The sequence below is a fragment of the Orcinus orca genome, chromosome 3 (genome assembly GCF_937001465.1).
Source record: "Orcinus orca chromosome 3, mOrcOrc1.1, whole genome shotgun sequence".
NCBI lineage: Eukaryota > Metazoa > Chordata > Mammalia > Artiodactyla > Delphinidae > Orcinus > Orcinus orca.
In genome coordinates, this window is record NC_064561.1 from 97,247,280 (window position 1) to 97,275,127 (window position 27,848).

The following is a 27,848-nucleotide window of genomic DNA, read 5'->3' on the forward strand; positions in this document are numbered from 1 at the left end:
AATATGAGTTCTTAAATAATCCTTATTTTTCTCATGATATATAAAAGCAATACATATTCTAGCTTGCTACTGAAATGATATCAGGTGTATAATGATATCAGGCATACAATAGCTTAAAATGTTTGAGAAAAATCTTATTTGTAATAATTGAGTATAATTTTTAGTTATATTTTTGTCTTTTTTCTACATATATATAGAAAGTAATAATTCATTGACTACAGCAAATGATTATATTAAAGTAGTGATCACACCTGTAATAAATGTTTTTTCTTATATCTTTATTGGAATATAATTGCTTTACAATCTTGTGTTAGTTTCTGCTGTACAACAAAGTGAATCAGCTATATGTATACATATACCCCCATCTCCCCTCCCTCTTGAGCCTCCCTCCCACCCACCCTCCTTATCCTGCCCCTCCAGATTGTCACAAAGCATCGAGCTGATCTCCCTGTGCTATACAGCAGCTTCCCATTAGCTATCCATTTTAAATTTGGTGGTTGTATATATGTCAGTGCTACTCTCTCACTTCATTCCATCTTCCTCTCCCTCCTCCCCTAACCCCGCTATATCCTCAAGTCTGTCCTCTACGTCTGCGTCTTTGTTGCTGCTCTGCCACTAGGTTCATCAGTACCGTTTTTTTAGATTACATATATGTGCGTTAGCATACGGTATTTGTTTTTCTCTTTCTGACTTACTTCACTCTGTGTGACAGACTCTAGTTCCATCCACCTCATTACAAATAACTTAGTTTTGTTCCTTTTTATGGCTGAGTAATGTTCCATTGTACATATGTGCCACATCTTCTTTATCACACTTGTAATAAATGTTTAACATTTACTCTTCTCACTAGATTGTAAGGGCAGTCTGTCTTAATCATTGTATGTAACACAGTACTTGGCACATAGTATTTGCTCAGTAAATATTGTTGTCTGACCATAGTTTAAAAGAAAACTATTTCTGTTTAAATAACATTATTTTAGATTTCTTTTTAAAATTTACTAACGATATAAAAATTTTATTACATAAAGAGCATAGTGAAAAGGTCTTAATGAAATGATTTATAAAGTGAATCTGTACCAAGTGTTTTGTCTCCATATTTAGCTATTTCCTTTGATATGATCAGTACCAATTTGTTTTGTGTTTTTGTTATACTGTTTCAAAGGAGGGGACTTTCTAGTGCATTAATTGTAAGTGTACACTACACCCTGTGAAAAATAATACAGAAAAACAAAGGAAGGTGAAAATGAAAAAGAATTTTTTCATAGAGTTTGAAGACTCCACTAAAGCAATGGAGAAATTTTGTGTTCCATTTTAAAGCTCCTACAAGTATAATGTATGGTTACTTGGTATCTAAGTAAAATTTCTTCATTTGGGACTTTTATCATCACAGTACTTCACATAGTACTTCTTTGTCTGTCGTTAGACGTGGATGCTTTCTGACTCTGGCACGTGCCTAGGCCTCATTGAGGTACCCCTCTGTGTGGTATGCTTCTGTTCACGTGGGGGCAGGGACCTGCTGCAGCCATAGTCCACTGGCAGCCTCTCTGAGGCCAGAATATCCCTGTAGCTGGTCCTGGGTACACCTGCTGGGTTTTGAAGTACAACTTTCCCTTTATCACCCTTCCGTTAGAGTCTTCAATGAATGGCTCCATCAATTATGTGCCTGCAGTATGCTGGAACTCAAGGAGACCTTACAGTTTTTTAATCCCTATATTACTCATGTTACCAATAAAATAGATTACCTCCCTCCCTCCCTCCCATATCAAGTCATAACCATTCTGCCAGGCTTTCAACCCTCCATAGTCTAGTCACCTCTTAAACCTGGTTTCAGATCTAGTCAGAAGGTCCTGGGAAACTGAACTAAACTAGACTGGGATGCAGTACACAGGCTAAAATATTCCCAGGGATCTCACTAGTAGTTGTGGCAGCTATACTTTTTTTTTTTGCGGTATGTCGTCCTCTCACTGTTGTGGCCTCTTCCGTTGCGGAGCACAGGTTCTGGACGCGCAGGCTCAGCGGCCATGGCTCACGGGCCCAGCCTCTCCACAGCATGTGGGATCTTCCCGGACCGGGGCACGAACCCGTGTCCCCTGCATCAGCAGACGGACTCTCAACCACTGCGCCACCAGGGAAGCCCCGTGGCAGCTATACTTGTTCATATCCCAACCTGTCTCCTCTCTGCTCTCTGTACCTCATCTTCATACTGCACTAGTACTTGACATGAGGCATCGTGCATATCGTAGGTACTCAAATGTTTGTTGAACTAAAGGGATTTAAGAGACTGAGCAACTCTGAGTGAAATAAGCCCTTTACTATAAATGTGCTTTCTTCAATTTTGAAGGCATTGCTGATTCTAGCCATTGACTACTGGGGTCACTTCTCTTCTGCTTTCCTAAACCAATAGGGGATACTTAGACAACCAAACTCTACTCCAGCTGACTTCTGCCCAGAATCATACGACTCTTCTAGTCTGATGAATTTTGCTGAACTGGAACACATGGAAATGTTTTTGCCCTTCAGTTATAAAGCTCAGTTAGAACCCAGCCTAAGCAGATTGCTTTATGCTGGCTTTATTTTGCATTCAGAAGGTGAGGGCACCCCATAGGCCCACGGACCACTCTGGCTGAAAGACACGAATAAAAGTAATGAGGTTAGCATTCTTCCTGGAAAATTCTTTAGGAAGTACACTCACTATGTCCTTGATCCCTGTTGCTCTTTGTCCTTAGAGGTGAAAAGAAGGCCTTGAATTGGTCCTAAAGTCCTAAGTGAGATTAGGTAGTCACCCTGCTAATTTCTTCCCATTCGTTTTCCAGTTCACTCCAGAATCAAAGTGCTGCTGTTTCTTTCTTTGAAAGCTGTATATCCCATTCTTAGCCATGGCTTCTTTGTGGCACTTGGAACCAATAAGATCAACAGATCAAATTTTCTTAGCATTAAAAAGGACTTGTTGGGCTTCCCTGGTGGTGCAGTGGTTGGGAGTCCGCCTGCCGATGCAGGGTACACGGGTTCGTGCCCCGGTCCAGGAAGATCCCACATGCCGTGGAGAGGCTGGGCCCGTGAGCCATGGCCGCTGAGCCTGCACGTCCAGAGCCTGTGCTCCACAACGGGAGAGGCCACAACAGTGAGAGGCCCGCGTACAGCAAAAAAAAAAAAAATATATATATATATATATATATATATATATATATATATATATTTATTTCTGGGTCCTGAATTAGTAGGTTTGGGGTGAAGTCTAGAGAAAACTTTTTTTCTCTGAGCAGGGTCACAAAATACTTTTATATTATTTAGGACACTCATGTAGGATTACACAGAACAATTCTTTGATGCCAGCAGTATAAAAATGTCCAAAGATTGCTCCACCTTTTTCGAGTTAGTACTACAAATTCCTTTCCTCCCCAGATATGCTAGCATCATTTCCAAAAGTTAATCTTTCAGTGCAGATTACAAAACCCTTTTCATTGACTCAGTCTTACTCTGATAAAGATAGATCTTTCCTCCCATGTTCCAAGAAAACTTTGTCTTAAAATAAGAATAAATTGCATCTCTTTATTTAGAATCCTGAAATTTTTGTAAAAGCTTCTCCCAACCTTATTTTCTTATTCTTTAATTTTAATCCTTTTTAGGTGAAAGTGCTTTCCTGGATTATCAGGTTCTACTTACGTGGTTTTATAATTCACTACCGTTAATCCAGCTTCTTCAACACCTCTGAATTAGACTACCCCAGCCCTCTCCTATGCTTTCCTCTTTTGGGAGGGTTCTCAGGATGTACAGAACTATCACAGCATTGGCAGCACACCTGGTCTACCTATAGGAGATGAAAAAAGTAATCAAGGGAAGGACTTCTCTTCAGGAAATTCTTTAAAAAGTAGACCTACTGTGCCTTGATCCTTTTCACTCTACTTCTCTGGGGCTAAAGGGAGGGCCTTAAATTTGCTTTTGAGTGAAATTAGCACCATGAAATGAATCACAACCTAGTGTGTATAAGTTAAAGGGCATGGGTTTCAAAACCTAAAAGACCAAAGTTTAAAGCCCCACTTTGCCACCTGCTAGTGATTTGATTTGGGGGAAGTCAATCTCTAATAGGCTTATTTTAGTCACCTGTTAAATGGGGATAATGTTGCCTCTCGAGGCTATTATGAGCATCTCCTGTGATGCATAGAGAGGACTTAGCTTGGCACACAGTAAGGCCTTAGTAAATATAGCCATTTTATTATCTACTCTCTCTTAAACTCTTTGGCTACTAGTACCTCAAACCTCAACAGAGTGAGCTGTGTCCAGAGACTGAATCCCTAGATTCAACAATTAAAAAAAAAAATTTGTAAACAATAACTCTCCAAGCAAAATTAGGGACCCTGTACTGCTCACCTTCTGTTCTTTCTCTTTCTTCTAGCCCAGAATAGTTTAGTCATATATGAACACTTCTAACACAGTGGCTATTACATTTGCCCCATTTTAGAATTTTCTAGGACTATTGTTTCTACCTCCTGGAGAGGTTTCTCTCTTGTAGCCACATTTGATCTCCCAAGAAACCACCCTCAAAGGATTTCTGAGTGCAGCTTTCAAGAGCTTATGAAAACTAACATTTTCCTTTTCCCTCTGCCCCCTGTGTTTCTGGTTTTCATTTGCTTAGGGTTTAGCAACTAGAGAAGGCCCCCTTAAGGTTCACAAATGGAAGCTCTACAGGAATCTTTGTGTGTGTTTATATTATTGAGGCTTTTCATGGTTCTTGTGACTCTGAAGGCACAATAGACATTCCCTATCACCAGGGCTTTTCCACCTTGTAACACTAAATGCACTTGCATGCTTTCCATGCCGCTATAAAAGTATAGGCTGGCTTTTAGAATGCCAGCTTAAGGAGACGGTCTTCTCTACGTCTGTCATGTGAAGAGATGACACTATTGAATCTGAGGTTCATCGTCCTCTTTATCTCTGTCACAGCTTTGACTAAAAGATCAAAATCTGCTTTGCAAGCTGATCTCAGTCCCCCCTGATTTTCCGATACTACTTTCCAAATCCTGAGCCACATTTCTCTTTGCATACGAATTCTTTTCTTCTGCCTGCTTTTCCCACAGTCTGTGAGTAAGTAAGATCCTTCAAAATCAAACCATTACAGGTGTCTTTTCAACAAATAGCGCTGGGGCAATTCATATGCAAAAAAAAAAAAAAATGAACCTTTCACCTTACTTCACACTATTCACAAAAATCAACTCCAAGAGCACCATAGGCCTAAATGTTAGAGCTAAGACCACCATTAAGGAAATGAAAAGACAAGGCACAGAATGCAAGAAAATATTTGTGAAACAAGAATCTGATAAAGGACTTGTATTCAAGTTATATAAAGAACTCTTACAACTTAAGAAGAAAACAACCCGATTTTGAAAATGTGTAAAAAATTAAGCTTATACTTATCGATAACATGACTCAGTAATTCCACTCCTAGATATTTACACAAGAGAAATGAAACATAATGTCCATACCAAGACTTGTGTGTGAACGATCACAGAAGCATTATTTATCAAAGCTCCAAACTGGAAACAATTAAAATGTTTATCAACTGGTAAACAGATAAACAAAATGTAGTATAGTCCTATAGTGCAATTCTACTCAGCAGTAAAATGAGCCAACTATTTATACATGTAACACCAAGGATGAATCTCAAAAACATTACACTAGTGAAAAGAGCTAGATACAAAAGACTACTTATGATAGAACGCTATATGAAATTTCTAGAAAAGGCAGGTATGGGTGTGTAAAGCATGGTTGTCTAGCGGTGGGAGCTGTGATTGAACATATGGGCATAAGGGATAAAGGGAATTTTGGGGGTGGTGCGATGCAAGTGTTCTACAACTGGATCCTGGTGTTGGTTGCACAACCGTTTAAGTTTAAGGCCTTTTATTAAGTCTCCTAAAACACATCTAAGCCTACTAAGAGTGTTTCTGTACTCCAAGGACTTACTCGGGTCTTGTTTGGCTTATAGGACTCTGTTGATGCTGGAGGCTCCTCCGAGCTCTCTTATTCTGATTCCTTGAGCTGAAAGAGAAAGACCCACCAAGCACATGTTAATACCTTTTTTCTTCTCTCTGAAAGCTCTAACACCTTGGACTTGAGCTTTCCTGTGTCCTTAATCCTTATCTGAATTCCTCTTCCCCCTTTTGAAGATGGACCTAGGAGAGGCCTGATGTTAGAGTGAGATTAGGCAGGGTTGTTTAACCAAATGGCCATAGTTATTTAACCTTTGTTCTCTCTCATCTTCCCCGCCCACCCCACTTTTTAATAGAAGTTTGTTTTCACTAAAGCTTCAGGCAGTTTTAGTGCCTTAAATATTCTTTGTTAACATAATGTTTCTAGAAAGCTGAGTGTCAGGAAGGCCCATTTTTAATTTATCAATGGCACCCTTACTCTTAATCTGCTGAAGCATACTTTACTTTTGAGGGCAGAATTAATCTTTTATCAGACGTACCATGGATGCTGTTGGTTTCATTATTTTAGGAAAATGTTCTTGGGTTGTTTCAGAATTAATGCTACCCACATACATTTATTTTCCAATATCTATTCAGAATAGATAAGGAAGATACAAAGTAAGAGTCACCCATATTAAATTTAATGCAAAGGAGATGCAAGTCACTGCTGTTTGAAAAACTAACAGTGGTGTTTAACTTGTTGATTTCATCTTGACTGTGAGGAAAGTGAATCTGAAATTAAGCCTATGATAGAGAATATTTGGACCTTCTTTAATAAGCTACAACTTTGTGGAACAGTGAAGAAAATGTTAGCACAATTATAAGAAGATAATTTTATACATGGAAAGTTTTTGGAGGTTGAGGGAGACAAAAAAGGAATTTCAGTCTGCCCTTTGTTTAAAGCAGGGCCATGTAGAAATGCCAAAAGCTGTCAGTGTAACTTCTTTGCAGCTCTGGGGCCTCAAGTTTTCACATCCCTAAGAGTCTCTTAGGGGCTTGTTAAAAATACAGATCCTTGGGCCACACCCCTTTTGGCTCTGAGATTTTACTAAACTCCTCAGGGGATTCTAATATGTATTACATTAGGTAAGGTTCTTCAGAGAATCGGAATTAGTATGAGGTGTGTGTGTGTGTGTGTGTGTGTGTGTGTGTGTGTGTGTGTGTTTGTAAAAGAGATTATTGTAAGGAATTGGCTCACGTAACTACGGAGGCTGAGAAGTCCCCAAATCGGCAATCTGGAGACCAAGGAAAGCTGATGGTGTACTTCTAGTCTGAGTGTGAATGCATAGGAACCAGGAGAGCTGATGATATAAGTTCCAGTCCAAGTTTGAGTCCAAAGGTAGGAAACTGGTGTCTCAACTTGAAGACAAGGCAGAGAGAGAGAAAGAGAGAGAGAGAGAGCAAATTTTCCTTCACTCAACCTTTTTGTTCCATTCAGACCTTCAACGGATTGGATGTGACTAAGGTTGAGTGGTCACCTTGGGGAGAGCAATCTGCTTTACACAGTCTACTGTTTTAAATGTTAATCTCATCCAGAAACACCCTCAGACATACCCAGAATAATGTTTAATCAAATATCTGGGTGCCTCGTGGTGTAGTCAGGGTGACACATAAAATTAACCATCACACCATCCAAATCTGAGGAATTTGAAGCAGTGAGGGGCAAAACCAGATTTCTTGGAAGAAACACTTGTAGGGAGAAACCTTATAAAGAGACCATTGTTGCACTTTAGGAAGCAATTGTACAATTTCAGTTATAAAAGATGTCCAGACTAGGCAAATTCATAGTGACAGAAAGTTGCCAGGGGCTGGAGGCTGGAGTTGGAATAGGGGAGTGACTGCTAATGGGCATGGTGTTTCTTCTTGGGGTAAGGAACATCTTCTGGAATTAGATATTGGTGATGGTTGTACAACTTGTGAATATGCTAAAAACCACTTGAACTGTTCCTTTTGAAGGGGTGAATTTTGTATTTTGTGAAGTGTATGTCAATAAAATATGTACATATCTATTGAGAGAGATGCGAAGAAGTGGAGGTAGATAGTGTTGACATCTCTGAGACATTTTCTGTGAAGAAGTAAACAAACATGGGGTGATAGAAAGGGATGTGGGGTTGAGGGAGGATTTAAAAAAAAAAAACCACAGGACATGTTGCAGCATGTCTGTATATGGATTCAAATGATCCATTGGAAAGGGAAATATTAATGATGCAAGGTAAGGCAGAGGGAATTTGCAGTAGCCAAATCCTTAAATTCACTCACTGTAATGCCACCTTGACTTTCTTCATGTCTCTTCCCTAGGTGACAGATCAATCGGTGAAAGCATTTGCTGAGCACTGTCCTGAACTTCAGTACGTTGGCTTCATGGGTTGTTCAGTTACTTCTAAAGGAGTCATTCATCTAACCAAGGTAGGAACCGTGGCTACGTCTCCTTAGTTTTTCCGAGTATCATTCATATCAGTGCCCTAGCAATGTTATACGTACTTGAATGAGGACTACTCAGACCATTATAGAAGTGTAAGTAGTGTTTGGTAAAATTAAAATCACTTTAAGGCAACAATACAAAATCTATCCTTTCTGAAATGGTACATTCATTTAAACAAGAAACTTTTTTGCTTTTTCATTTGCTAATGACTATGAAATACATACATTAAAGAAACTGATATATATGACAAAACATATTGAGATGTTAATGTATTGTGTTAGAAGATATTTTGATGAAAGTGTTCACTGGTCACATATCATTAGACCTTCTGAGCATTTGGCTTTTAAGAAGTGAATATGGCCAGTGCATATGATTAAGCTGAGTATGTAACGTGAAAAGAGAAGCAAATGTATGTCAAAAATTAACTTTATAGTTCAGAGAGTTTACTTGTATACCAAATATATGAAATCTCATATTTTAGCAATAATGAAAATACCAGTTCCTTTGTAATCTCTCCCTTTCAATGTATCATCTCTGCTGTTTTTCAGAGTTCTAAAATAATTAGGAGCTAATTCTTATATACATGTTTTAGAAAACTGGTTACTATAAAATTTACTTGTGTATTATCTGAAATTTGTCAGGTCTCTTCAAGCTTACAGCTTAGCGGGATATAATGTTTTTCTTTCTTCCTAGGAAAAGAGCAAATGTTTACGAGTTACCTAGAACAATGGCAATAAGGCCCAGTGGATAGGAGTCTGGGCTCTGTTGTCAGCTCCTGTTTGAATCTTGGCTCTGCCATTTATTACCTAAGTGAGCAAATTATTTTTCAGGGAATTAATTGAAGTAATATATGCAAGATGCTTGCCTCAGTATCGAAACCACAGTAAGTGCTAAGTAAACTTTAGCTACTATTATTAAAATGGGTGCTACAATATCTAAATTGCTGGAAAATCAGAGCAAACTTTGAAAAAAAAATCAAATCACTGTTCTAGTCTAGTGTATCTGAAACAGAGCCTGTGGTTGTTCTGTGTCTTAAATGACTGATCAGCTTTAATTATATTTTGAGGATCAGAGCCTACAGCCAGCAGAGAGGACAGGCACCTTATTCTCTCTTATTGCTCTATCAAAACATCTCAGTGTAACCAAGACCATATGTAACCATAATTTTTTACTCATTTTCTAGAACCTTGGCCTGAACATTTTGGTAGATGAGTATTTTTCTCGTCACATCTAATGCTGTTTATGGTGTAGAGTAGAAATGCCTTTGGATGAACAGCTTGTGCACGACAAGGGTTATAATGACCGTATGTGGGCTTTTTACGATCACTTGAAATTGTACTCATTAAAGACAAAACAAGACTTATTAGATCAGTAAGTGCTTCCCTGAGCATTTTGAGATGGCCAAAAATTATTGTACACTGGTACTTAAAAGATCAGAATTATTTTCTTTGACAAAATAGTAGCGATAGCAAATGTCAGCTTTGGAAGGCTTAATTTGCTGAGAAGATTATTGTGAAGATTATATACCAGGATTGGTGTTTGGGCCTGTTAGCAGTCAGAATCTACTGGATTCATATCAAAGCTGGTCCACAGCGTTTTAGGAGCATCTTTCTTGCTCAGCACAGTATTTGTTTTGATGAGAAGACTGGTTTGTGGCATAATATTGCTTAGTTTCATGGATTCGGGTAAAGGCAAGATAGCATTTTAAACATGTATAACTTTTGCGAAGCTATTTTGGTTATCTTATCTCTTGAAAACCAAGGGTAGAACTCAAGTTTTAATAAAATAAAAGCTTTTTTGTTAAAATATTTGCATTCTGACAGTATTTTTCTACTAAGACATTATACAAAATGTAATTTACATTCACAAAATGTTTGTAAATATATAAATGTTCCTAGAAAGTTGTGTTACCCTTATTATAATCATGGTATATAGCTCTAAATAATTTATTATCAACATGGTATGTAATTCTTAAATAAATGATTAGGGAGATATGAGATGCAGAGTGTTGAGAGTTACTGGTGTAAATACATTTAATTTTATATGATTTAGAAAATCTCTCCAAGTTATTACTTTACTAAGTCTCTGGCTCTAAGTTTGCTACTAGAAGCAGGTGCCTTAGTTTCCTCCTATGAAGAGATGTGCCTGTATTAGGTGATCTATCTCTAGAGTTTCTTACAGCCAGACAAATCTCTGAATTTGAGTCATTGGCCTGGACGGGACTGTGAGTGGCTGTCACTGAAACTAAGGAATGTCAAGTCTTTAGTAAGTTAGAAGGGAAAATTGGGGATTTGTGACATCTTAGATTGTTAAATCAAGGGCAAGAAGACAGAAGATTGGGAATAAATGGAAGAATATTGATATTCTATTACTGTGGTCTCATGGACTTAATTTTACTTTGATGCTCTCAGTCTTCGCTGGACTCTATTTATTGATGACACACCCTTAGTCTTCAGATAGATTCTGCTAATATCAAGCAATATTGAAGTAAGCGGCCTTCCTTCTAAGCTGCTGTGACTATGTAAATGAGAGTCCAGAAGTAGCCAAGACTGAATGCCCACAGGTGGAGAAGATAAAGTCAGCTTTACCAGAGTGGGTTTGGAAGCAATGATAAGAACTTTTGAGGTCTCTAACAGTTGAGAATGTTAATGACTTGTATCCGGCAGAATTGAGCTTCCTCCAACACAGGTGTGTTCTTTTCACTGCCATGTACCTATTTATAAATGTAAAATATTTCTATCTTGTACTTTTGCTCTCCTTCCCACTTTTCAAAAACAAGTTCAGCAAATGCAAATGTATAGTTAACCCCTAGTGACTAGACTGTAGTGCCTAAATATCATTTGCCACATTAAGGACTAATAGGAACATGTCAAAGGACCCAAAAGCCAACATGAAGTGCCTCTCACTGGCCTAAGCTGGGATACGTTGAGCATCAAAAAGGAAAATGGCTGAAATGGATTAAAACAAATGTATAAAAGTCATGAGTTTACAATGATCTATAAAAAAAACAAAACAGAACTGGATTTCTTCTTCCAGTTAAGATGGAGTAGTGGGGACCAGATTTACTCTCTTCCCTGAAACAACCTAGAAAAACTGACAAAATGTATGAAACAATGGTCTTCAAGACACTGGATATCAGACAACCAAGGACAGTGATCCCTGAGATCTAAGAAATAAACAAGAGAAGCCCTATGCTTGCCTTTGTCTAATATGTTGGAAGAGTTTCCAGCTTGTAGCACAGAGAGGGATAACCCAGGCAAAACTCAGCAGACTATCTGAGTTGAGACAGAACCGAAAGTCCAGGGAGACCAGGATAGCCAGAATTCAGAGGACAGAGTACCAGAGTGGAGAGAACTTGCATAGAAAACCCCAGAGATTGGAGTATGCTCTCCCTTCCTTGCTCATCCAGTCCTAAATAACCCATGAGTAAAGAAGAAATCAAAAGAGAAATTAGAAAGTATTTTGAACTGAATGAGGATGAAAACACAACACATCAGATTTAGTGTGATGCTACTAAAGTATTTACTTTAAATACCACCAAACACCTGTATAAAAAAAAAAGGTCTCTAATCAACAACCTTAGCTTCTGCCTTATGAAACTTGAAAAAAGAAAAGCAAATTAAACTCAAAGTAAGCAGAGGAAAGGAAATTATAAAGATCAAAGTGGATATCGATGAAATGGAAAACAAAAAAAAGAGAAAATTAATGAAATTAAAGGTTGGTTCTTTGATAAACTCGATAAATCTCTATTGAGACTACTTAAAAGAGAGAGAGAGAGAAATTGCCAGTACCATGACTCAGAGGAGTAACATAGCTACAGATTCTCCAGATATTAAAAGGATAACAAGCGAATATTATGGACATCTTTATGCCTCTAAATTCAACAAGTTAGATGAAATGGAAAATTTATTTGAAAGATGCAAACTTCCAAAGCTCACTGAAGAAGAAATAGATTACTTGAATCTCTTGAATCTCTATATCTCTTAAAGAAATTACGTCTGTTGTTAAAAACCTTCCCTCCAATGATACTCTGTGCCTAGATTGCTTCATTGGTGAATTCTACCAAATATCTGATATATTTTAAAAACTTTATCAGTAAGAGATACATACTTGAGTATTCACTAGTGAAATGACACAATGTTAGGGATTTGCATTAAAATATTACAAAGGGATAAAAAGAAAAAAAGTGGATAGGCCACTAAAGGAGACAAAAATGGCAAAATATAGATAATTGAGCTGGGCTATAGGACATGGCGGTTCATTATATTATTCTCATTACTTATATTTGAAAATTTCCATAATAATAAAAAAGCTTTTAAGGGGTTAAAAATGTTGCTATTAATATAACATGATAAAATCATACTATTCAATAGCATGCTTTTTGAAAATGCATAATACCATGGAAGATGCTCAGGATAATAATTAATAATCATATACATTAATATATAATATTAATTTAAAATCAGTTGGACAGATAAGCCAATGGAATCTGAAATGTCAAAGTGACACATTATTTTTACGTATAGTTGGAGTGCAAACCTCAGAAATGCTGTGGGTTCATGAGTTTAATGCCACAGATCCATTGTGAATTGACTTAGATCAGTTCAAATGATTTCTACCAGTAGTCAGGAAGATGCTATTTTATATGACCATTAAGGATGATGGTGAAGAATTTTTGACAAAATGTTCATTTTCATTATATGCTATATAAAAATTTATATTTGTCATAACTTAAGATTGTTGATAAATTTAAAAGTTGTGTTTATTAATTAATGATATAATTCTGATGATATCTTAATTAATGATATTAATTCTGGTGATACCTTAGATCTTATTGTTGCTTATATACATGAACTGAATTCTTAGGATGTGTCAGATATGGGTATGTTTGTTTTTGTTTTTAAATAGAGGTTTTTCTTTTTGAAGGTAACAGCTAAAAAAATGCCCAAAGTTCAGATATTTTCTTGGACCATATCATATTAAAGAACTTTTTTAAAAACACATATTTTAAAAGTGCTTATGGCTGAAAATATGAAATATTTTCTAAAGAAAAACAAAATTGATTTTTTTCAGTCAATTTAACATAAGTAAGTGAAAGAATGTTCATTCATGCAGCTAACTCAATTTTCATCTTCGTTTTCATGTTTATTCAGAGACTAGAAATGAAAGATGAACTTTCTTGTCTTTCAAATTTCCAAACAACAGATCAGTTTAGAATGTCTTATTCTAAAGGCAGAACATATTATTTTGCTACTTTAGGGTTGTTTTAGCTGTTAAGTTGTAGATTATCATTTCATTTGTTTCTGATTAATTATAGGTACTTGAGTGATATTTTAAGATGTGGCAAGTGTGTGTTCTTAAGTTCATTCAGCTCTGAAATATTCCCTAGTGAGTATGACCAGTGAGGACTCTGAAGAGGTATTTGTAGGATGACTGTGCATTTGGTTCTTTTTAGCTTTCCGGGAGTTAAGAGTTGAGCCAAAAATCAAGTGTTGAGAATTTAGGTGCTGATTCTCTAGGCCTGGTGTGATCCATTAATAGATATTTTCTTTGAAGTTCACAACGGAGAGCAAACTGCTTACTGCTGTCATCAAAGCTAATAGGATGACTGCTATTGTATGACCTAGGGCAAATCACCTAATCTCTTAGCCTCAGTTTTCTCATCTGTAAAATGAGGATAATAATAACATCTATCTATCTCCCGGGTTTTAGAGGAAGAGTGCTTGGCACATACTAAAGCAACATTTGAAGAATAGTATATATAAATAAATTAATTAATTAGAAAAATATTCATCATTATGTATAAAAGCTTCTTATAACTCTTTAGTCCTAATCCATTCATATTCTTTTATTAGAATAAAAATGAAAAATAATTTTCATGAAAATAAATCTTAGTTAAAAACTTTATGACCCTTCTTTCTACCTGAGTGCCAAGGCTGAATGTTAAGATTAAAAACTGTTTGTCTGCTCTTCATGGTTTTGTTTTGTTTTTTCCCCTTTAATACACTGAACAACTAAAATAATATTTTAAATAAAATCATTAAAAAAATTCCTACCATAGCAACATGCTGAATCAGAGGAATACACTTTTGTACCTTATTTTTTCATTTTTTTTTATAGAAATATAGTGGATTTACATTGTTGCATTAATTTCTGCTGAACAGCAAAGTGATTCAGTTTTACATATATATACATTCTTTTTCGTAAATATTCGTTTCCATTATGGTTTATCACAATATTGAATATAGTTCTGTGTGCTATACAGTAGGACCTTGTTGTTGATGCATTCTATGTATAATTAGTTTGCATCTGCTAACCCCAAACTCCCAATCCTTCCCTTCCCCACCCCACCTCCCCCTTGGCAACCACAAGTCTCTTCTCTATGTCTGTGATTCTGTTTCTGTTTCATAGAAGTTCATTTGTGTCATATTTTAGATTCCATCTATAAGTGATATCATATGGTATTTATCCTTCTCTTTCTGACTTATTTAGTATGATAATCTCTATGTCCATCCATGTTGTTGCAAATGGCATTATTTCATTCTTTTTTATGGCTGAGTAATATTCCATTGTATCTATATACCACATCTTCTTTATCCATTCATCTGTTGTTGGACATTTAGGTTGTTTCCAAGTCTTGGCTATTGTGAATAGTGCTGCTATGAACATAGGGATGCATGTATCTTTTTGAATTACATTTTTGTCCAGATATATGCCCAAGAGTGGGATTGCTGGATCATATGGCACCTCTACTTTTAGTTTTTTAAGGAACCTCTATACTGTTCTCCATAGTGGTTGTACTAATTTACATTCCCACCAACAGTGTAGGAGGGTCCCCTTTTCTCCACACCCTCTCCAACATTTGTTCTTTGTAGACTTCTTAACGATGGCCATTCTGACCAGTGTGAGGTATGTTGTACCTTATTGTTATTGCACAAATTAGTGACTTTGATTTTTATTTTTCTAAATTAGTATAGGCAGTGACTACGTAAGCTGTGGCAGTTTATCACATTTTTTTTCATTCTGTTAAGTCAGTAGTATCTATTCAGCGAGGCTACTCTTTTTATATTTTACAACTCTATTACTCCTACTCTAGTTGTAATGTATATTTGTGCTACATTTTCATTTCCGCAACTACAGCAGCAAGATGTATCAATGTGACACTAGTAAAATAAATGAATTCATCTTTCAAATGACTCAGTTTGTGAAAGTCCTAACAAAGTAAAATGAACAAATGAATTTCTTTGTTGCATCTATCCTTTGATAAAATGGTTGCTTCAGGCTCTACTATAAATATATAAATACAAAATGAGGAAAGCTGGCTATCTTTTTTGAAAGGGCTTTTTCTGGATCTTGGCTTTATACTTTAAATATTGTTTTACTTTGCTTATGTTATCCTCAGTTCACTCCTTGAATTTTTATCACACACTTGTTCGTAAATTATGGTTTTCGTTGCCAGTATTCTTGTAGAAAAGGATTTCAACTTTATTTATCTGGTCTCTAACACATGAGGTCAGTCTTTATCCAAGAAAGATATTAGGAGACACTGCTTTCAAGCTCTTTTTGGCTTTCAGATTCATTCACACTGTGTTGTAACAGAAATTTTATTTAAGGATCAGTGTGAATCTGCTTCATTCAATCTTGTGGTTTATACATAAATGCATAGTTATATCAGGCACGGATGGGGTCACATCTCTAAATTGACAGAATAGACTACCTGAATTAGAGAAACCAGATCTGGGGCTTAATGAGAATACGTTATAATGAAACTTAATGAGGAGATATACTACTGAGGGAAAGAAAGTAAGCAGATCTCATTTATTAATTAATTTTTTTATTGAAGTAAAGTTAATTTACAATGTGTTAGTTTCAGGTGTACAGCAAAGTGATTCAGTTATCATTTATTAATTTAAAATAAACATTTACTGAGAATTACGGAGTTAGAATCCAATTAATTTGAATACATATTCAGTTGATTAAAACATTGACAGTTATATTCACTTAATAGTTTTGAACATTTATAAAATATTTAATGGTGTTTTATTATCAACTAATTCAACTGTCTTATTTAAACACTATTTTCACTGCCCCTGGGCAGGTCCTGTTAGCCACAGGGAAATGCTTGCATATGTACATATTATATATTCATTTATACACAAACACAGTACATGCCCACACTGTGCCAATCATTAACCATAGAGAATCCAAATTATCAGATTTTTCTTTACAATTTTGTTTAACATTGTGCAGTGTTTATAACGATGGCCTAAGGGGCTCCTGAATACTGAGGGGAAGAAAAATTATGTTGCATCTTTATTGGAGTCACATTCTTTGAAAACAGGGAATTCATTTCCATGGTAACTCTCTATTAGTCAAAAGTTATCTGGGTAACAGCAGAGGTGAGTTCTAAAATTTTATCTTGGAACCTCAGTATTTAACCAGAATTTGGGTCTACATAATATTACTCATTATTTTCCATAATAATTTTTGGAATAGAGTTTGGTTGTGAGCTCCCTCTTCTCCTGGCACACTGGCCCAATAATAGAGTCCCATAGCGTCTACTGACTAAAGGCAGTTGAGCTCTTCGTATGTTTGCTCTCCAGCCCAGAGGTATCACAGGTATTTACACAAAAGCTGTTGATCACAGTGTACTTACAAAACCATCAGGAACATAGCTGCTTCCCCTACAGTAGACTTCCTTTCAATTGATTGTATCCCAGTGGGATGATTGGCCATCAACATTTTTTTCCAAGAAAAAAGGCGCCCACTGGAACTTTCTCTGTTATATTCATTAGTGGAAATGCTTGGTTATTAAGTTTGATCAGAGGTACTTTTCAACATGCAATTGGCTATCAATTTTTGATCTTTAAAAATGAAGCAATACCCCTGTGCCTGAGAAAGCAGAAAGCAGCTCAGGATACTTTTACAGCTTTCATCTAGCTCAAAGGAGAAGAAGTTTATTAGCACCCTGGGTTTCTCAGACAAGGTGTGGGGAATGCTCTGGCAGTTCTTCCTTTTTCTGGGTTGTGATAATGAACTCTCATTAGATTGACTACTTCTTTTCATTTTGGAATCTGGCTCCCCCTTCCCCTTTCTTTCCTTTTGCTTTGTGCTGGTCCTAGGTCTGTTTGCCCTCACATCCTTTCTTCTCTCTAAGCATGCTCTTATATATCATAGGAGGCTTCCCCCTGCAGGCTGCATTTAGTGGGAGGCAGGAAGGCAAAGGGAGGGAGACAGTCTGGTATTTCTCAACCTCCCTGTCTGTCTCAGGTAACATTTCTGGCAACAGCTTCATCTCCATGGTTCCAGCCCTGGACAGACCTCCTGCAGCTCCAGCTTGTATTGGAAGACCAGGCCTGTGGCCATGAACACTGAGTCTTCTTTCTGTCTCCCTAGCCTTAGGGTGTTTGTGGCCTCCTGCTGCTGCTAAATCTGTGGCTTACATTAGTCTCTCCAGTTTGTCTTCTCACCTTCTACTTCATCAGAATAACCACTTTCCTTAATGAAATTCCCTTTGTGTAATTTAATAAATGCTTATGGTGGTTTCTGTTTTCCTGGTTAGATCCTAATACATATTCCTTTTTGTGTCATTCAGGGTTTCTTATGTGAGACCACATCTAAGAGAATAGAACTGATATTTATTTCCCCTTAGAAAGTCTTGTAACAATGGGGATCAAACACAAAGCAGAGAGTTGCACATACTATAACATTTCAATTAGACTTCACCATTCCTTAGACACTCTCTAGCCATACTTTGGTCTTGGATCTAGAAAAGCTATAACTAGAGAGGTAGAGGAAGCTAGCTATGTGGTAATTAGGAATAATGAAGCTACAAGGCTGTGGTGATTCCCAAGAATAGGATAGAGGGCTAGGTGCTTAATTATAAAAGAATAGGGTTTTTTTTGTTTTAGTTTTTTTTGGTGGTACGCGGGCCTCTCACTGTTGTGGCCTCTCCTGTTGCGGAGCACAGGCTCCGGACGCGCAGGCTCAGCGGCTATGGCTCATGGGCCCAGCTGCTCTGCAGCATGTGGGATCTGCCCGGACCGGGGCACGAACCCGTGTCCCCTGCATCGGCAGGCGGACTCTCAACCACTGCGCCACCAGGGAAGCCCAAAGAATAGGTTTTATACATGACCCTAGAAAGAGTAAAATTTAAATGTTTCTCAGTGCTGTAATGTATAATGTCAATTCACAGAGGCAAATGTAAAGAAAAATATTTGACTAAATAAGTTAATTGCCGTGAACTAGTTATTTGAGTTATCGATTATTAGTTACCAGTTAATTTAAGTTATATCTTGGATGGTTTTGACTGAGAAGTAAAAAGTAACATGCTGGGCTTCCCTGGTGGTGCAGTGGTTGAGAGTCTGCCTGCCGATGCAGGGGACACGGGTTCGTGTCCCGGTCCGGGAATATCCCACATGCTGCGGAGCGGCTGGGCCTGTGAGCCATGGCAGCTGAGCCTGTGCGTCGGGAGCCTGTGCTCCGCAACAAGTAACATACTATCATGTCAGTACATCTGTTTATTTTTTAATTTTCAAAAATCTTGGTCATGCTTTTTGTTGATGTGAGAAGGTATAAGTGACCCCAAAGTACATAATATTAAAGTAAATCATAAATTTTGATATTTAAAGTTAGCTATATACTAGATATTGTTATTTAAATTTTCATTTCAATTAGTTGAAGCTTTTCAACTCATAGATGGAAGAAACTGGTTGAGAGAACAGAATTAGTTCTTTGTATCAGAAAGTAGTGCTTTAATATATAAATCAAAGTTATATAATTTTTACACTTCATTTTTGAAAAATTTGCATTTTTTAATAATAATGTAGTTTCATGTTCTATGTTACTTAAAATCAAGGAAAACTTCATAAAGACCTTCTTTCTGAGTGCTATTTCGTATTGGTATCTGATATACTGCCTATAGCATAGTCATTAACCTAGAATTTTAGATCATTTACTTCCATCTCTTAACATTGAGTATGATTTGTCAATTCCAAATTTAAATACATTGTAAACCAAATGCTGTTGCTTCTTGGAACTGCTTTTGTAGGACAAAGGTAAAACTAAGTAAAACAAATGAGACCTGATTCAGTGTTTTGTAGAGTTCCTGATTTGGATTTTGAGTATGCATCCTTACATGCTCTTTAAAAAGTTTGAGTTTTCTAAGATTTTTCTCACCTGGAAAGTGTTCATTCTTTTATCATTATAGGTGATTGTTGCACTTACGTAGTATCAAGTATAATGCCAGAAATGAAGATTGTGGAAGAAATAGTATTTTTTCCAAACGTGCATCCTGATTTTTTTCTTTCTCGCTAGTAAGGGTGATCTGATTGATTCATTTTTAGATTGTTAGTATCAGACTTATTAATATTTAGATTAATAATATCAATGAATTGTTAATTCATTTTAGATTGTTAATAAAAATATTAGATTGTTAATACCAACTAGAAGGGGTATTTGAGGCTTTATTTGGGGACTTCAGGAGGGAGGGTAGGGGGGCAGAGTTACATATACATTTTGGAATGTTTCTTCTCATAAAAATGGCTTGGAGATTGAGAGAAGGGAAAGCTAATGGATGCCTAGGTTAGCTGTTTTCTTCCTGAATGACTCAGGGCGCTCCAGACCTATGGGGTAAGCCTCAGAGAGAAGCTGCAGGTACCTACTGAAGGGGCCTCATGCTGTTCCTCTGTGAACAGTACCTGGTCACAGATTAGCAAAACTAATGTCTGAAATTAAGTTTTGGGCCTCTTTCACTCTGAACTTTGACTTTAGTCTAAGGCTCAGAAATGAGAGTGTAAGCCCAAGAGATTTTCCATGTGAAGGTGAATATTCTAAACCAGAAAGAAAGAAATAAAAGGCACTTCATTTTAGAGAGTAGGTATATCATTTCTGTAACATTTTTTGAATGCCGGAAAATGACAATATATGCCAGAGTATTTTTAATTAAAAATCATTAATGTCGTTTCTTTGTTTTTCAGTTTCATACATTTAGAAATAAAGAATGGAATAATTTGGCTGTTTGACTTTAATAGTATAATATTAAGAGGTCAATGTACAGGTCACTTGGCTTAGATATGATAAGCTTTTGTCTTGGGCTAATGGCATTTCAGTTATTTTACTACTTTTAAAAATAAGGTCGTAAAACTTTTTTTTGGAATATATTTCCAAAACTTTTGACACATTGAAGTGTGATAAGTGGATTCAGGTGACTGAAATGAGTTCAAAATTCCATGAATTGTCTTTTTTAAAAAAACAGATCTGTGAACTTGGTATGAGGAAATGAAAGAGAAGTATACAACCAGTCCAATTAGACAAAGTAATCTTTCCTTGCATGCTTCACATTTGACTTAATTTAGCCTTCATTTATTTAAGCTTTGATTTTTTTCTTATTTAAGTCAAACAGTATGAATGTTTTATTTTTTAACTGAGGAGAAATTCTTTTTCTTAGCTCCTGCTAGGTAAAAAAGTGACAGGGCTGCTTAGTGCTGCTAACTTTAAGTGCTGTTTGTAGTCTGTTATGAGCTCTAGAAATCTTCTATGGAGAAAAGAAAGGGATTTGGTAGAAAGAAGTCCTAGAAAAAAGTCAATTAGAGACTGTGCTGCCTGCCAGAGTGGAAGAGGAGGAGCGGAGCATCCATTCTGATTTGTTGCACAAAGAAAACAGGAAGCCAGTTAACAAATATGCACATTTCTGCAGCAGAAGACAGTGATTAAAATTTTTGGTGGCTTCCCTGGTGGCGCAGTGGTTGAGAATCTGCCTGCTAATGCAGGGGACACGGGTTCGCGTCCTGGTCTGGGAGGATCCCACATGCCGCGTAGCGGCTGGGCCCGTGAGCCACAACTACTGAGCCTGCGCGTCTGGAGCCTCTGCTCCGCAACAAGAGAGGCCGCGATAGTGAGAGGCCCACGCACCGCGATGAAGAGTGGCCCCTGCTCGCCGCAACTAGAGAAAGCCCTCGCACAGAAACGAAGACCCAACACAGCAAAAATAAGTTAATAAACTCCTACCCCCAACATCTAAAAAAAAAAAAAAAAATTTTTTTGGTGAACTACTCAAAATTCCTGCCACTCACATCAAAACTGTGAAAACTTAGAGACTGTTTAAATGTTCTTCATTTTAAGAACGAACATGAAAATGAAGAACTGATTATGCTTCTTGTTCTAAAATGATCTTTAATTGCGTAGAGTGAGAATGTTGTTTTTTATTATTTAATGCTTATGTATTACTGAGGTTTATGTTCAAATATATCACTTTTAGAAACATGTAGCTCCAGAGCTGCAGATCCTGCGTTCGATATAGTTAAAAGAACGGAGACCTGGTTTACGGAAACCTAGGTACATGAAATTATTTTTAATGTTTTGTTCTTAATTTCAAATTTACTCATTCAGCAATCAGCATTTAATAATTTCGTATGATGCACCTAGTACTGTGTGAAGCACTGGTGACACAAAAGTGAATAAGACATGGTCAAAGACCTGCATTAGCTTGCCTTAGACCCTAGTGGGAGAAACATACACTTAATTAGACTAAATTATAAAGCAGTGTTTAAGGCCGTGGTGGGAGAATGAGCAACATCAGTGGGTGTACAGAGGGCAGAGTCTCTTAATCTGACGGTGGGCATCCTGGGAGGTTTTACAGAGGATGTGTACTGGAGGTGTGAAGGCTGAATTATGCTTTGACAGGAAGTGAAGCCAGCCTTGTAACTGCTCCAGGTGGCTTGGGACAATATTGCTGCTAATGCTTTTTTTTTAGAATCATGCTAGTCCACTGTGTATTATTTTTTATTACTCTGGGTATGTATGCCCACAAAATAGTTTAATCAATTAATTAATAATTTTTTTTACTCACTATAAATTGAAAGGCCAGTATGATTGTACCTAGCTAACCTAATGAATTTAGCACATTTATATATAATTAATACTTTTATATATTAAATTTAGAAGTGTAAGTGCTACCTGTGTGCTGATGAGGCCCACATTTATTTGACTCTTCTTGGATATCTAACAGGCATCTCAGATATAGTATATTCAAAACCAAAGTCTCTCCCTACCTGTCCCCAAAGCATCTTAGTTAATTGCAGTAATACCTTCCAGTTGCTCAAACCAGAAACCTTGGAATTATCCCTGATTCTTATTTTTCTCTTGTGCTCCATAACTAATTTGTCAGAAAATTCTGTTGATTCTAATTTCAAATATATCCAGAATCTGATCACTTTATACTACCTCCAGCTGCTGTCACTGTGGCCCAGGTCACTGATGTTGCTTGACTAGATTAATTCATTACAGCTTCTCTGCTTCTACCATTGCTCCTAGTCTAGCTAGACTCACACAGAAGCTAGAATAATCATTTAAAAATGCAGCTTAGATCCTGTCACATACCTGCTTAAAACCCACCAAATTCCCAGATTCCTTAGAGCAGAAGCTAAAATCCTTACTTTGGCCTACAAGGCCTCACCCAGTCTTCCCTTCTTTGCTCCCCTCTTTCGCCATGTCTGTAATTAGTTTTCCTTCTATTCACTCTGCTCCAGAACCTCTGGCTCCTTACTAATCCTCCAAAACGCTAGACCAGTTCCCATCTCAGGGCCTTTGCACTTATTCTTGTCCCAGGCATCAGCATGGTTTTGTTTGCTGCCTCACCTCCTTCAAACTTGTGCCCATATATCATTTCAATGAGATCATTCTTGACTGCTTATTTAAAATTACACTCCATCTTTCTTCCCCCCACTGGTTCCCATCTGCCGTGCCTTGCTTTTTTTCTCTATAGTACTTAACACCTTTTAACATACTATACAATTTGTTTACTTATTGTTTCTACTGCCCCCTTCCAACTAGAAATATAAGTACCCTATGGACAGGGATTTTTTTGTCTGTTTTGTTCACCGCTATATTTTTAGCAGCTGGAATATTTTCTGGTACATAATGGATGCCCAATAAATAGTTACTGACTGTATGAATAATAGTCTTCTATGTTCTTTTTTGAGTGATTGAAGAGGCTGAGCTTTTTAAATTATTTTTACACTTTCAGTAACTGGATTTAAATATCAGTTGCTCTGAACTAGGGAAGTGGTTCCTTGTCCGGGCTGAGATCAACTGGGTATCTTTTTCAGAAATAGGACTTGTTAGCCTTACCCCAAGCCAATTAAATCAGAACCTCTAAGGATGGGACCTGGTCATTAGTGTTTTTTAAAAGTTTCCCCATATGATCCTAATGTGCAGCTAAGGTTAGAGCCACGTGCTCAGGAACATTTAAATAAGTATGAATGAATGAATGAAAGTGCACCACAACTACCGCACGGGAGATGCAGATTTGGACCAGCTCAAGCATTAGGATTAGATGTCAGATGTTTGCAATGAGAGCTTGGTCCTGAGCAGCACAGCGCAGGGAGGGCTGGTGGGGGAGGAGGAAGGGAAGGGGAAAGGGAAGGTGAGTAGATGGAGAAAACAAAGAGGGGACTCCCAAGTAGCGGTAGCTGGAAGGAAAGTTTGTTCCCCTGGTCCCTTGGCAGCTGTTGCCAATTGACGATTTCTGTCTAAAAGGCATCGTTCTGTTGTGGGCTGCCTAGTTAGTAATTTGTGTTAAGGCAGGTATATTATATTTTAAGACTCACTAATTTTTCCTCTCTCTGAAGTAATCCGGAAGTGAGCTCAGTTTTAAATAATGAATACAGGTCTCTGAGCACAGTGAGAATAACTTCTCAAAACTTGGAGAAAGAGATTTGAGCTATTTTAACTTAAGATGTCAGGGAATAGTAGGTATGGAGAGTGAACGGCCTTGATACGCAAGCTCTGGGATTCCTTTCTGCAGTTGAAATGTTTTTGTTTTCCTGAAGGTTTCAGAGAAGGTGGGAGATCTGATCAGAGTTATTTAAGGAATATTTATCTGGCTGGTTATGTGGCAAGAAGGAGTTAGAAGGGATAGCTCTGAAGAGAAGCAGTGATTCAAGTGTCCTAGAAAGCAAAACAGAGAATGAATAAAATGGTGAAAGATGTCAGATCCAGTAGGAGAATGGCAGAACCAGCCAGGCCTTGGATTTGGAAATAAAGCAAAGAGACAGCATCCCATTGTGATTAAGAAGGCAGTGGTTGGAAGGAACACATAAAGAAGGAGACAGAGAATTAACGTGGTAGCTACTGTGGATGTGATAAGCATTCCAGACTCTGGAAGTCCTATTTTCATGGTTAGAATTAGAAATTTTTATTGTCTCTGCCAGGCTCTCAGGCTATTTAAAAGCTTTCAGTTATACCCTGAGTGTCTCAGTTCTGTGAGGTGCTGGGAAGGATTTACCTGATGTCCTAAATGTGACTTATCTAGCTTTTATTACTCTCTCCGTACTCGAGTACCAGCCTTAACCAAACTGAGGTTCAGCCTAGTTGATGAGCAGAAGGGATGCCCCTCGCTCTCTCCTTTGTCCAACCAGGTTCTTCTCTAAATGTAGATAACAGAACCTGTCGAGGTGCGGAAGCCTTCCTGTGCTCAGGGACAGAAACTCCCTCTCTGCCCCATTCCATTCCATTCCCAGCAGCCTCAGTTTCTTTACTATTATTTTTAGTCTTGCCATGCACAACCCCTACTATAGCCCCTCCCTTTCTCCTTGTATCTCCCTCCCTGTCCTTAATAGGTGGCTCTCCCCACTTTCTTATAAATGCCTTTCTCTGACCCCTCTGTCTCCCTGTGCTTTTGGTCTCTCCCATGATCCCCATCTTGGCAGCCTGACAGGTGTTGGCAGGTGAGTGTGTGTTGCTGATCTACAGCCCCAGCAGCCTGTCTTAACCCTTGACTTTGCTCCCTGAAGATTACAACCGATTGCTTTGAAACTCAGTCACAATGAAGCCAACATCCACAGGGCTGGCAAGAAGTAATTTAGGTACTAGTTGACATTTGAACATATTTAACTATACAGAAGTTTTTATTCTTTTCAAAAATTATCTCCTCCAACTGGCTTCACGTAAATTATCCTCGTTAGTCTGAAACAGTGGAACATCCCTGCTGCCTTTGCCAAGGTACTGTGAGTCCTCTTATGCTGCTTCATCCCCTTTAGTCAACCTGCACAATTGAGGATTTTGTTTCATTTTTTACTTTTCCAGAGTCTTAACAAAATTTGGAAGCTATTTGAGGTCTTTTTATAATCCTCCCAGTCTGTGTTTCCTAGGTAACATTTTAGTGTCTCATTTTATTCTTAAGTACATCCACAGCCATACAATCATTGACTAATTTTAGCCTTTAACCTGAATTGGCTATAAGTAATATTTTTTCACAATAAAAGCAGTATTAAACTGAAAGTTGATTACCTGCATTCTACATTCTGACTTGAATTTCTTTTAAAATACCTTATGAAGCTGTTTAAAAATTGGAATGAAGCATTTAAAAGATCCTGGTGGTATGACTTTGCTTATTCAAATCCTCTGTGATTTGTGTAACCCAAGACTACCAGTGAATTTGTAAGGGAAAGTAAGTTTAATTAAAATGTCAGTTTCCTAAATGTAATTATTTGTTTATGAAGGATTATTTTAGGTAGCTTTTTATGAAACGCTGGAGGGCACTATTATGAAATTCCCATAGCAAGGGAGGGAATATGATGAATTTGACAGAGCTGTTTGTGGGGTTCTGAATAAAAATGCCACGCCCCTTAGAGGTGCTCCGTATGTCGTATATTGATGCCGGTTACCAGGAATTAACCTCCTGGAACTGCCTTTGGATACTGTCATATTTCAAGTTGAACTGGCCAATGTGGTCATAGGGAAGGTGACACAAGCGTAGTCAGTGACTGTCAGCTCATGAAAAATGAGCCTTAATTGAATCCGAGGGCAAAACACTCTTCAAGATCTCAGTAGAAAGCTGGCATGTGAGAGCCAAAGTAAACCTGTTTCCTCATGTTTGAGTCTTTGCTCCATTGGAAGAGAAAGAATGCTCCGTTTATGGACAATAAATACAGGGCAGTATCAGCCACAAGTGGCCCAGTGTCATCATCTGACCCACCTTGAACTGATGAATGGGCATGGATGTAGGATTTCTGAAAGCTCAGGAGTCAATGAGCTAGAATTAGAATTTTATCACATGTAGATAGTTTCTGGAATTGTTACTTCTTGCTATTCCATTAGTTCTAGAAGATATCTGTGGGTTTTCCTAAGTCTGAAAAATAGTTTAGATTTGCCATCGACTCTCTGCCTATTATCGGCACTTTAATAAGTTATTCAAACCTCTTTGGTCCTCAGTTACCTTCCCTAATATGAGGGGACCGATCTGGCACAAATAAAGTTTTCTTTCCTACAGAACTTTATTGTATCCTCCCACTGGGTCCTGGTCGAGGAAGTAATTTTTTTTTTTATTGTGGTAAAATGTACATAACAAAAGTTTACCTTTTTAACCATTTTTAAGTGTACAGTTCAGTGGTGTTAAGTACATTCACAGTGTTGTGATGAGATATTTTACAGTGAAGGAAGCTCAGAGATAAAGTCATAATTCACATAGAAACTTTGTGCCAGAAGCTGTGCTAGACCCCAGAATATGCATGTGTAGGAGATATTTATGTGGCTGGATAGAATTTTTATGATTTTCATCTTTGTAGTGAGTATAATACAGTATACTTGGGAAAATAGAGTGATGCTGTATTATACGTGGCTATATTTAATAACAGTTCACATATGCATATGGTTACACGTAGCAAAATTCATCCTCAACATTCATAGGTTTAATGGTCATGCTTCCAAATATGTTCTAGCAGCTCTGTGGGTCCATTTTGTGTATTTCTGATTTGGCTGTGGTACAGACACGGGGCTGCTGTCAGGACATGAGCTCAGCAAGCCGCCCAGTACCTGGGGTACTCACAGAAGCTACTTCAGTACCTGGGGTACTCACAGAAGCTACTTCATTCTTTACATGTTCCCAGAACAGTAGTTATGAAAATTTGGGGGGTGTTGGGATCAAAAATACCCTGTAAAGAAAGCTAACTATAAAAGTAATGTGGCTTTAGAAAATGGTGATTTTTTAATTGAGGTATAGTTGACAATATTATATTAGTTTATGGTGTACAAGAGTGATTCAAAATTTTTATAGATTATACTCCATTTATAGTCATAAGAAATGGTGATTTTTATATAGAAAATAGAAATACGGGGTACATTACTGAGGGGAACATTAAGAGGGATATCAAATTTAACAGTGATTCTGATCCTTGACAGGTATAAGTTCATCTTTGCTTAATCAAGAATAAGAAAACTTGACCAGTGAAATCATTTTAGCTACTAGTTTAGCTCCAAAGCAAAATCTTGTGAAAAAGTTTAGTGAAAGTGAAAAGACAGTTACCTTGTGATATTAAGATATGTATAGGAAATATGTGACTGTTCTCAGAATATGAATTGAAAGCCAGGAGCTATGCAAACATTTTCATAAAGGATTTCCATTAAAGTCATCTTTCCATGATTGAAGACTGGTTTGAGAAATTTAGTTCCCCAATGTGGAGCTA

General features: G+C 37.4%; 1 protein-coding gene across 7 annotated transcripts in view; it reads left to right on the forward strand.

The window, feature by feature from the left end:
• Positions 1-27,848, forward strand: part of FBXL17 (F-box and leucine rich repeat protein 17) — a 476,179-nt gene that overhangs the window by 133,286 nt on the left and 315,045 nt on the right. For all 7 annotated transcript variants that reach the window (XM_033423742.2, XM_033423739.2, XM_033423741.2 and 4 more), the window contains one exon: positions 8,262-8,369. In XM_033423742.2, coding sequence (XP_033279633.1) covers positions 8,262-8,369 — 108 coding nt within the window. The remainder of the gene's footprint in view (positions 1-8,261; positions 8,370-27,848) is intronic.